Genomic DNA, 12,710 nt, shown 5'->3' on the forward strand with positions numbered 1-12,710 from the left:
TGTAATCATGGCCCAGCAGTTGCTACTGCTGTGAGTGCTGGAAGGAAGGCCACTCCCTGCTGCAATGCCCATTTCCACCTGGCCTAGGGGCGGTGCCCACACTCACCCTGAACAGCTAAGAGGCTCCTGGGAGGCCACTGAACATTGCTGGAACAACTCTTGGGTTGGAGCAACTGGCTAAAATGTTTTAAACGGTTCTAATTTTGGTTCCTCTGTTTTGTTTTTGTCAGGTTGGTGTTGGTTAAATGTTTCATTGGGGTTGGCAGTTATTTTAATTTGAGTATAACTCAGAACTGTTTATTATTGTTATTGATATTTTTGTTGTTGGTGGTTTCTATTGCTTTATTTGTTGCTTGTATAGGATTTTTTAAAAAACAAATGCTTAATATTTTGTTGTGTTTTTATATATGTTATAAGCTGCCCACAGTGGCTGGGGAAAGCCAGATGGGCAGGATATTAATATAATAATAATAATAATAATAATAATAATAATAAATGTGCCTCATTGAAGTTGCAAGGAAGCAGTTTTGTCTGTCACAGAAGCGCCGAATCGTGACCCGCACGTGCACAGATGTGGGTTGTGAACACTGCGAGTTGCGAATGTGCCTCCCACACGGATCACGTTCGCAATCCGAGCGTCCACTGTATTGGTATTGTTTCATTTTGTTCAGTTCTGTCTTCATGCCCAGTTCAGTGCTGCTAATGCAGCGTGTGGACAATTTTTGAAACTTTTTTTTTATTAAAAAAAGTATTAAACTTTACAGGATGGAGGATCGAATGTTCTGCTTCCGTAAGCCTTTTATACAGGAAATCATACACCTGTATGCTACAGCGTTAGTGTATTGCTAACTTCTGCCTATTTATAGAAGCACTATCACAATAAAAAATGGGAGGGAAAATGATTTTTCCACATATATTACAGCAGGTACACACACAGAGAGCTATATTTTTCTGTAAATAGTTGGGTTTTTTTATTTAAAAAATCTATAACTGTTCCACTGCTGCTCTGATAAGCTCCAATAATGCATATCTCCTTGAACAGCAGTATTTCAAATGCTCTTGGTAATTTCACCGGGACAGCCAATGTGGTGTAGTTAGAGTGCTGGACTAGATTCTAGGAGATCAGGGTTCAAATCCTCTTAGCCATGAAGTTTACTGGGTGACCTTGCACCAGTCACCTTCTGGCAACCGAACATACTATATAAGTCTGTTGTGAGAATAAAATGGGTAGATTGGAATGTGCATGCCACCTTGAGCCCCTTCTAGGGGTGGCACATCCTGTTTCACCGCCTGAGGTGAAATGGAAGGTGCCCTGGCACACTGCCCTTGCTGGAGACTCCCTTACCTTGGTTTTGTGGAGGCAAAGCAGCAGTGATGGTGTGTTCCATTGTAAACTCAAGAGATCTTCTGTGCTCCATGAGATCTCACCAAAAAACTGGTTCTGCTACTGGCACTGCTTCTTTGCCAGGGGTGGTTGGGGGCCCTTGTGGGGATGGAGACTCTTCGGCTTCTGCCTCCTAAGGAAGCTGCCTCAGCCCCCACCTTATTTGTCAGTGAAATAAATCCTAAAATGAGAATGATTGAACTAAGGCTGCAAGTTCCAGCAAAATTTAATGCAAATGGACAGCCGGTTCTTTGTTAGGATATGATGCCTGTCTACTTGCAAAAAAACAAAAGAAGTGATGATTGCTGTACTGAGTATTTTTGTGATCATCCATTGTTCAACTGCTTTGTGCTGTTTTAATTCATGTCCAGAATAAGAAGTAAAATAGGATGGCCTATATTTAGTACATTTGCTATTACGTTTAGTAATAATATCAATCAAATAAATAAATATTTGCAGTCCTGACTTTAAAATCATTTGTGTTTGACATATCTTAAAGATCTAATAGTACATATATGGCAATATGTACATATTAAAAAATATTTCTGCTATGCAGTCTATCCAATAGTTTATTTCACCAGTCTTTTTATAAGTCTAGTGAATTATGTGTCTCAGTTGGAATTCTCCTCTTAGTAGAAAACATGCACATTCTTCATCAGATACTGGCCTTTTATAGTAGCAGAAAGATATTGGTGTGCACTTGCTCTTCATGTTCTCTCTGCTATCTCACATGTTGGTTCTCTACATCTGCACAACTTGCTTCTGAACTGTGGGATTCAGGACCACCACAATATTGCCCCCCCCCAATCTCATAAAAGAGATAAAACCCTAGTTTTAAGCAGTGCTATTAAGTACTTGCTACATATTTCTCAGTGGGACGCCGGTGGCGCTGTGGGTTAAGCCTAGGGCTTGCTGATCAGAAGGTTGGTGGTTCGAATCCCCGTGATGGGGTGAACTCCCTTTGCTCGGTCCCACCTCCTGCCCACCTAGCAGTTCAAAAGCATGTCAAAGTGCAAGTACGGTAGATAAATAGGTACCACTCCGGCGGGAAGGTAAACGGCGTTTCCATGCGTTGTTCTGGTTCGCCAGAAGCAGCTTAGTCATGCTGGCCACATGACCCGTAGCTGTACGCCAGCTCCCTCAACCAATAGAGCGAGATGAGCGCCACAACCCCAGGGTTGGTCATGAATCTCATGACTGGACCTAATGGTCAGGGGTCCCTTTACCTTTACATATTTCTCAATAGTTACGGTACAGGTAAAATTCAAAGACTTGCTTCTTATCTCTCAAATTAGCAATTTTACTATGCCTTTGGCCATGCATAGTATGTCCAATCTGTCCAATAATCATATCCTGAGATGCAGGTGGTTGAATGGGTGAGAGTCTTTCAATGGTGCTTACTTCAAAATACTTCAAAAACTTGGCAATGGAGTCTCTATATACAGTATATAGTGCCTTGTAGAATTATTGCAAATGTAACATTCCATGAATACAGTATATGAAATGCTATGTTTTGCCAGGCACTGGAAATTATGTTTCAAGTAAAAAATATTCATTCTGGCAAATGCTGAAAGTCACACAAGGGAGGATATGGCTGTCAGTCATTAAACAGGATGATTGAATAGGTGACAGTATTAAAAATGTGACTGAAGAGAAATTAACACCAATCTCTCTCTGTTTTTCTTTCTTCTTTCAGTTATTTGCCACCTTCCTTGCATGAATGGAGGCCAGTGTAGTTCAAGAGATAAGTGCCAATGCCCTCCTAATTACACTGGTAAACTTTGTCAGATCCCAGTGCAGAGTGGCAGCGCTCCAAAATTTTATCGTAATCCTCAGCAAGCAAACAAGGCCGTGGGATCGCATGTCATCCATTCCACGCATACTTTACCATTGACTATGCCTGGGCAGCAAGGAGTAAAAGGTAAATGATTTTCCCTATTGGCTGTGGTTTTACTTTTTTTTAATTTTGGCTGCCAGACTACCAGAGACAGTCATAACATCTGTCCACATAGCTTTAAACATAGCTGAAATTCTGAGCCTATCTGAATGACAGAATGCTATTTTCCTTAGAAAGTTCAGAGAATGAAAAGGAAAAGTTCTTGAAAGGCTGTTTGATAAGGTATTTTCATTCATTCTGATGCAAGAAAGCCCCCTCACTTTCAAAATGGAACTGATGTCTGAGATGTTATCCCTGTCTCTTTAGAAAATACATTTTCCTTCTGTTGGACTTTGTTTGCCTTTTTATTATCTTGGTTGTCAGATAGGAATCCATCCAGGAATATATAAGACGAGAGACCATATGAAAGCACCATATTTGCTTTGATCATTTAAATTTGGTTGAACATTGCTGGATGGTCATGGTAGGTCAAAAGGGCACTTAGATTATAGCTGCTAGTTGACAGCTGTGATGTCATTTTCGTATGCAAGGTTGAAGCTACAGTACGTATTACACAGAGAAGAGTCTATATTTAACACCGAATTTTTAAAGCAAGTCAGCAGCTGTTGATTAAAATAATCCTGCTCTCCCACTGAATATTAAGGCTGCTAATCACAAAACCTTTTTTTAGAGTAGCCTTCCCTGCTCTTTTGTGTAGCTAGGGCTATTTTTCTCTTTGTTTTGGGATTTCACAGAGTTCTCAGTTCAGGTAGATCAACAGCTACTTTGGGGCTGAAATGACAGGTTCAAATAACAGATGGGAGCCCATCCATTTTTCTTTGCACCTCTCCTCTGGTTGTAAATCAGAGGTTCCAAATTTCACACTCCAGTCCCAAAAGAGTCTCTGTAGATGCATAGAGGGGGGGGACTCCTTTCATCTTTGTTAAAATGGGCCAGTCCATTTCACACACACCCCTCATTTTTGTTTTAGAGGACAACAACCTTCCTTGTTTGGAGGTTGCCAACAACCTTCCTTGTTTGGAGATTTTCTATATTTTTCCCTTCTGTTTCTTTTTCCAGTGAAATTTCCTCCTAACATTGTGAACATCCATGTGAAACATCCCCCCGAAGCTTCAGTGCACTTTCACCAGGTTTCAAGGATTGATAGCACATCAACAGGACACAAGGCAAAGCCATCCCAATCAGGACATTCTCAGGTTTCTTATCAAAGTCTACCATTTCAGAATACCCAGAAAGTGCATTCACCCTACTCTCACCAGCATCCTGTTTCTCATGTGTACCCTATTTCTGCTAAAACCCAGCTTGGACGATGCTTTCAGGAGACTATAGGGACACAGGTAAGAAATATAAATATTATTGGTAAGGGGATCATTAGGTAACCCATTCATGTTTTAGAACTTATGTCTGAATACAAGTGTTTAATATAGGTTTCATAAAAGTCTAAAGGTTTGGGTTCTGGCAGGCTTTCCTTCAGGAGAGAGTTCCTAATTAAGAAACCTCTGCTGTTTGCCGTTAGTGATTTAACTTATTGGGCAAATGGTTTAGGGTTTATCCTGGGGGTGTGGGTGTTTTTATTAAGCATGTTAATTCACATAAATTAGACAAAGTTGCTTTTGAGTACAATGGGCCCAGTCCAAATCTGACTCTCTTGATGAATGAGGTTATCTTCAGTACATTGAATAGTTCTATGAAGCGTACTGGTATCACTGCAGTTGACAAAGCATCAGCTTTATGTACATACAACTTTGAGAGATGAATTGGAATCTGCTGCTGTTGATCCTTCCAGAATGGCTGTAGGGATTGGACATTCTGAATGGGACTATATGATGCCTGAAATTTTTACTCTTGTTTGCTCTTAGATCTGAGAAGAGTGTGATACTAGCATTTGACCTACTATTCTATGAATTGTGTTAATTAACCTTGAATAGTCTTGGAGAGTAAATTTCTTGGTTTAGAGCAGGAATGAGGAGCCCATGGCCTTTCAGTTGTTGTTGAACAACTCCCACCATCCCTACTAATTGGTCCTGCTGGCTGTGGCAGATAGGAGTTGGAGTCCAAAAACATCTGGAGGGCCAGGGGGTCTGCCAACAATTTTGTAGAAGACCTTAGTATTATTAATCTTTTGAACCCCTTGAATCTCAGTCCATAGCTCAGAATATTAGTATCATCATAAAGCTTAGACTAGAGTATTACAATCAGAGGTTATTATTCCACAGAAATTATATTCAAAAGAGAAGAAAAGAAGGGAGAAGAGAAAATAAGAGCTTAAGAAAGAGAAGTCGGAAATGGGGGAAATAGCTTAAGATTTACTGGAAAGTCCCAGTATGAACTTTACCATCATCTCACTATCCAATTGCCATCTTGATGCATGTTTACGGAATACATCTGGCACAAAGTAAGCCCTGGGCTGGACGCCAATGTTGGCTCTGTGAAAGTACCCAAAGGAAAAAAATGGCAAAGAATAAAGAGGCTACAATAGGGGAAACTAAAGAGAGAATATAGAGGTGAGCACGGGTGAGCCGGGAGGGAAGAGAACTTGTTTCAAACATTTTATTCATTAATTCCAGAAGGGCAATTTAAGCTATTTCAAAAAGAAAATTTGGCATACTGCAGGTAGGCCTAAAAGCCAGGTGTTCAATGGCAACAACATCTTGCCATGTCAGAATTCATTTTATGGATTTGGTTTTGCTCTTCCAGTTTTTTAAGTGCAGTTTTTACGAACTAAATTCCATTTTTTGTAGGCAAATCCTAGTACAGTGGTGCCTCGCTTAACGAATGCCCTGCTTAACAAAATTTCCGCTTAACGAAAGGATTTTTCGAGCGGAGCTTGCCTCGCCAGACGAATGCGTTTTACGAAAAATTCGTCTAGCGAATCGCGGTTTCCCATAGGAATGCATTGAAATTCAATTAATGCGTTCCTATGGGCAAAAAAAAAATTCAAAAAAAAATCTATGCATTCCTATGGGATTCGCTAGACGAATTTTTTCGCTATAAGAAAAGACCCGTGGAACGAATTAATTTTGTCTAGCGAGGCACCACTGTATCTATGAAATATAGTAACCTCTTCACACCTAAGCATATATAAATATATTATAACTTTAGAAGAGTAATCTCTCACACATGGATACTGATCCAAAACTCCAAGAGTGCTCCAAAATGTTTACATATACTGTATTCGTAATCCCCTTCATTGTAATGTAGGCAACTCTGTGTGCAGTTGAGGGTATATGGAGATGGTCTGACTGTTGCAAAAGCTGGAGAGCACAGTTCCCACATGTGCCAACAAAAATATTAACGGTGCATCAATATATACAGCTAAATCTGTTTAGACTTGCAATCAGACAAATATTGTAGATATTGTAGAGTGAAAAATAATCAGGACAGATGAAAGTAAATGCTTCTTAACACAGCACATAAGTAAACTAGAATTCACTACTTCAAAAGGTAGTGATGTCCACCAATTTGGGAAGGCTCTAACAGGGATTCAAAAAAAAGTATTCATGAGGGATAAGGCTATTGAGCGATACTAGTCATGATGCCTAGATATATATTACCTCACAGGCGCTGGAGGAAGAGAGAGAAGTCGTAATCTAAACCTTGATTTACAAGTGAGGTATCCAGTTACTGAGACCAGTTTCCTTATCATTTTGCCAGTTCCAGTCCTACTGGTTTGACTAGTTTGGTGGATCCACTCTTACAATCAAGAATCACAGGGTTGGAAAGGACCCTGAGAGAACATCCCACCAAACCCCAATATCATAGCCATACCAAGTTCTGTAGTTGTAACAATCCATTAAAGGTTCTGAAGCCCTGAGCTCTTCAAGAAAATTTATCTTTGAATTCCTCTCCTTAGTTTCAACCGTTTAGCTATGATATGCAGAGTGTGAACAGAAGATTCTGCGTAAACACTTCCTATGTGAGCTCATTCAATCACTGCTTTAGCTTTTTGCAGTGGACCTTTGCATCCTAGTATTCTAGGATTCCTGGGACCCAGGTGGCTCTGTGGGTTAAACCGCTGAGCCTAGGGCTTGCTGATCAGAAGGTCAGCGGTTCGAATCCCCACGACGGGGTGAACTCCTGTTGCTCGGTCCCTGCTCCTGCCAACCTAGCAGTTCGAAAGCACGTCAAAATGCAAGTAGATAAATAGGAACCGCTACAGCGGGAAGGTAAACGGCGTTTCCATGTGCTGCTCTGGTTTGCCAGAAGCGGCTTCGTCATGCTGGCCACATGACCTGGAAGCTATAGGCCGGCTCCCTCGGCCAATAATGCGAGATGAGCGCGCAACCCCAGAGTCGGTCACGACTGGACCTAATGGTCAGGGGTCCCTTTACCTTTATCTTATCCTAGGATTCCTGTTGCCAACATTATAGTAAACTAGAATACCTGTAAATTTGCTTAGTTTTATCTATAATGTCTTGAATTTTATTTTTAAAAATCTGACACTTCTAGACAGTGAGCAGAGTGCATGCAAATTCCGTAACTTGGCACCCCTAATTTCATAGAATTAAGGAGAACTTGAATAATGAAGAAGGATGATCTGAAAGCTGTAAGAAGCGCAGGGATTTAGTTTTGGAAACTTTCCTTTACCACCCTGACTGGTCTTCTGCCCCCAAATTAATTGCTCTAATAGTGTTTAAATTTGAACCAGATCTTTTCATGTAATCTTCTAGAATGTTTTGGTTTTGTGTGTAATGAGAGAAACCCCAAATTCTATTTGTATTACCTTGAGACCATTTTAATATTAATATCTCACTAAGATTTGGGTGACTTCTCAAGATAAACAGATGAATTTATTTTCTTGACATATTTAATACTTGCTCTGATGCAACAGGTGGGAACATATATGGGTTACCAACCCCACCTCCCCATTTCGTATTCATTGAATGTAATCACTTCAAATGTTTATATCTGTGCTGGGTAATCTCCATAATACTACTTTGCTCAGCAGTTGTCAGTGTTTATGTATTTTCTTGCATGGTGGATTTCTTAAGTTAGATTTGGTGCTCAAAAATGTTTTATTAATTACTTTGGGATCAGAGGTGATTTTACTGTCTGCAAACGAGACTGGTAATGTAATGCGTGTGTATGTCTTGGCAAAGTATATAATCTATTGCAAGACCGGATTAGTCTTGCGACTTCTATCCAGCATTACAAATGTGTTGTATTTATAAGATTCTTAATTTATATAATGTGTTGTAAATATATAGTCTTGTGTCTGAAGACATTAGTACTATTTCTATTTGTGCTTATATTCTGGAACAATCTTAACTCAAGTTTGGACGATCTAATTTGGATATTTCCAGTCTTCAAGTATTAGAAACCATCCATGATATTATATAATATTTTGATGGACTGTATTCTGTGTCATTCTTAAACACAAGTTTCCTTTTTCCTTCTGTAAACAGGATTTATTTATTTAAAGCATCTTTGCTCTAATATTCAGCCTATTCAAGGGACCTAGCACAGTTGACCAACATAAGAGAGTCACTGCCCTCAGGCTTGCAATCTAAAATATGGCGCAGAAGGAAAAAGGATCGGGAGGGAGAAGCAAATCCCAGAAACCAAGGAAATATAAACTTAAATAATTATGGCCTTTAGTGACCTGCTTGGTAATTCAGCAGGTGATGGAAGCCATTACCTTTTAATGCTCTACGGTTCATCTGTGATTAATCTAAAAGAAATGAAAAGCAAACTTTTTATTTCCTTAATCTGACCATGAGTTCTAGTGGTTCTTTTGCCTGTTTCCCTTGATTTTTATCTTTATTCTACCCCCTTCCTGCTGAAAAACGACGCACACATAGATTTCTGCTTCTGGCATAGTTCCAGATAGAGCTTTCAGGAATCATCAACACTCTTCATCTATTAAAATCACAAGCACTCCAAGGCGGAACTGTAAAATGTAAAGCCTAATGTCTTGGTCAAATACCTCTGTTACTGTATGTTCTCCACATGTGGGAAAACACCTCTGTACAGGAGGAAAACATGTTGCTTCTTAGCTCAGGATCATTGTGTGCCACTGGCCAAATTACACTTGTACCAATCACTTTGAGTGCATCTTTGTTTTGGAAAAGCAGCATACAAATATCAAATCAAATAAATGGTTCTTGGTTTCGAGGGATGTTGAGAAGAATAAAGTGCATAGGGCCAATGGGGAATTGGAATTCAAAAGCAGAAATTGAGAATACAACATTTCTGTGCCATCAGTTTGTGAGCTTGTCAGTTCATTTGGTATTGGGGTGGGTGTGGGTGTGGGTGTGAGAGAATATAGGGTTGGAGGTTAAAAAAATGAAGAAGAGGAAAGGAAACTGCTTTGGGGTGGTACTTCCTTTTCATGCAGGTGTACAGCATTTTTCTTTTTTGGAGTCTTGATGTGTTTCCTTTAGGGAGGCGGCACAGTGTTTCATATTTTAAAAATTGTTGGCTGTCATACAGCAGCTATGATCCAAAAGTAATTCAACTGTAGTCCACAGGCTGGTTTTTTCCGTACCATTAAGAATATTGGTCAACTCCATGCCTATACTTTGAGTCTTTTTGGAAGCCAAGAAGTCTGGCAGCTTAGAGCTCTGGTCAACTGAGTCTTATTAAAAGCAAGCAAACAAGCAAGTTTATGTTTCTTTTCCTTGACTCCCTCCCCTTTCAGCTGCTTTTCATTTTAATTCTAATAAAAATGCCTTTATTATGACATACAATATCTTGTTATTCCTCAAAATATGTTTATAGCGTCAGTGATACAGACAATAAAGTTTGTACTACTAATGTGTGCCCTATTAATTTTCCACATGATTAATGTGTGTTGAAATTGTTATGGGATGCTTGAATGTAGGAGAAATATAATTTAATACATATGTCTACCATGTGTCAAGAGTTTATGTATTAAGGCTCAGTTTTTTTAAAAAAAAATTTAATATATTTGCATCTGTTTGGCTATAATTGCTGCATTTGGGTGTTGCCACTGATGTTGCTTAAATTGGATAGTATTAATTTAATTCATTTAATGCAGGGCTTTTCATTACTGAGGACCACACAATTTACTTAAGCTGCATGTAACTGGTTGGCATTGGTCTGCCTCGGGAGACAACGGTGGAGTGTGCCTTTGGGGGTGGGGTCAAGCTGTTGGAAACGTACAGCGCCTGCTATGTTTTAGGGACCAATGCGGGAGAGACATGTTTTGTAACCAATACCATTTGTATGCAGTTTTATGCAGATACCAGATGCTAAGCAGTAGCTCAGGCCTCCTCAACCTCGGCCCTCCAGATGTTTTGAGACTACAATTCCCATCATCCCTGACCACTGGTCCTGCTATCTAGGGATCATGGGAGTTGTTGGCTAAAAACTTCTGGAGGGCCGAGGTTGAGGAAGCTTGCAGTAGCTGGTTGATGTGCTTATTCTACTACAGCATCCTTATCTAGAATTTGTTGCTCTTGAACAAGAAGGGGGGAACCTCAGTTATTGAATCAGGATTTGGTTTTTGATTCAAGATGTGAGCTCCATGCTAACATCTATAGGAACACTGTTCCAAATCTGTGGTCCGTATAAAAACTAAACACAGATGAGCCATGCCCACTTTGACCTGTGGTGTGGCAGCATACCTATACTTTGGAATCTCCTGCCTGTCTTTGCTGTATTCTTTTCAGCATCTTGTTAAAACATTATTGTTTAGGCAAGCTTATCGAGATATGTAGAAGTTACATGTGTATCTTCTGAGGATTTCAATCATCTTTTGAATGTTTTAAAATACCTCTTTTAATGGTTTCTTCTCATGAATATTAATGTTTTATACTTTCGTAAACCACTTAAGGACGCGGGTGGCGCTGTGGTCTAAACCACAGAGCCTAGGGCTTGTCGATCAGAAGGTCGGCAGTTCGAATCCCCACGACGGGGTGAACTCCTGTTGCTCGGTCCCTGCTCCTGCCAACCTAGCAGTTCGAAAGCATGTCAAGTGCAAGTAGTTAAATAGGTACCGCTCCAGCGGGAAGATAAAGGGTGTTTCCGTGTGCTGCTCTGGTTCACCAGAAGCTGCTTAGTCATGCTGGCCACACGACCCTGAAGCTGTCTGCGGACAATCGCCGGCTCCCTCGGCCTATAGAGCGGGGTGAGCGCCACAACCCCAGTCGTCCGCGACTGGACCTTACGGTCAGGGGTACCTTTACCTTTAAATCACTTAAGAGTTTTTCTAATAATCAATACATAAATTTTGTTAAGTAAAATAAATAGCTGTGGGACCGTCAGGAGGGCTTCTCCCGATGATTGCAGTGATCTGGTCACTGTATATAGGACAAGGCAGCCCTTTCAGTAACCTGGTTCTAGATCACTGAGGACTTTGTACACTAACAGCAATATTTTGAACCTAGCTTAGTAATATACTGGCATGTACTTGGTAACGTACATGCTTTGAGGAAAGATCTGTTCATTCACAGGCAGGTTTTGCAAAAAAATTCTTAGGGAAGGCAAATAATATTCATTTCATTGGTCTCCCAACTATATTTCAAAATGCTACATTGTAATTTACCATTGTTATTATTTTAAAAAATATTCTTCTTCAAGTAAAATCAGATGCTTTGCACTTCTTGAATCACTTTCCCTCAAGAGTAGTCAAAATATCTCATAAAGTAGAATAGTTATAATTGCCTGGAATTCCTTGAAGCTCAGGGCTTGGTTTCAGGAGGTCTTAAGCAAACACTGTCAGAAATCTGCATGGATATATTTACTTTGCCATATCAGTGCTCCATAATATCAGAGGATTAAATATGTATCAAATAGCAAAAGCATCAAACACTGTTTTAATGAGTTGATAAAGGAAAATGCAGTGATTGTTGCTTGCTTAAGAAGAATGTTCAATGGAAGCCAAAACAAATGCTGTACAAGTTCTTGAGAAAATCTGGAAGTATTTAAGGGTTTCTCTCCTCTTCAATCTGAGACTATATAGGTTTATGTGCCAGTGTTGTATTGGTTGGTATTCTTCAGCTTAACAATCAGTTATTCAGTGAGGAAATACGATAATTTTATCAGCAATACAGATAAACAAGTCTTTGCACTTTATGAATTTTAAAATGAAAAAAATGAGGGAAATGACTTTGCCTGCTCCACGGAAAGTTCAAGGGTGTGTCTGTTCACCTTGGAACTGACATTGTTGTGGTATGCGAAATGTATAGCCTCTGAGCTGAATCTTAAGGTCATGATGGCTTACTTCACAGACGAAACATCACCTGATTTCAGTGCCATTCAATCATGTAATATCACTTTATTGTTGACTATATTATTATGGTGTTTAAATAAAAAACACACAACAAAAGGCAGCAGATGGGTCACAAAACTGCAGGAATCCACCAAGACTTTCTGATCCTCACAGCCAGTGTGGTTTGGCACTGCTGTGACACTGTTCATCATGGTGAGAGCCCTTTCTTGAACTCACTTAGCTGTGCTGAAACA

The 12,710-nt window shown here is 39.8% G+C and overlaps 1 protein-coding gene across 7 annotated transcripts in view; it reads left to right on the forward strand.

Annotated features, from left to right (window-relative positions):
- The window catches only part of LTBP1 (latent transforming growth factor beta binding protein 1), a 200,426-nt gene that overhangs the window by 66,350 nt on the left and 121,366 nt on the right, over positions 1 to 12,710 (forward strand). For all 7 annotated transcript variants that reach the window (XM_035108252.3, XM_035108243.3, XM_035108244.3 and 4 more), the window contains exons 6-7: positions 3,081 to 3,305; positions 4,341 to 4,618. In XM_035108252.3, coding sequence (XP_034964143.2) covers positions 3,081 to 3,305; positions 4,341 to 4,618 — 503 coding nt within the window. The remainder of the gene's footprint in view (positions 1 to 3,080; positions 3,306 to 4,340; positions 4,619 to 12,710) is intronic.

The sequence above is a fragment of the Zootoca vivipara genome, chromosome 3 (genome assembly GCF_965207765.1).
Source record: "Zootoca vivipara chromosome 3, rZooViv2.hap1.1, whole genome shotgun sequence".
Lineage (NCBI taxonomy): Eukaryota > Metazoa > Chordata > Lepidosauria > Squamata > Lacertidae > Zootoca > Zootoca vivipara.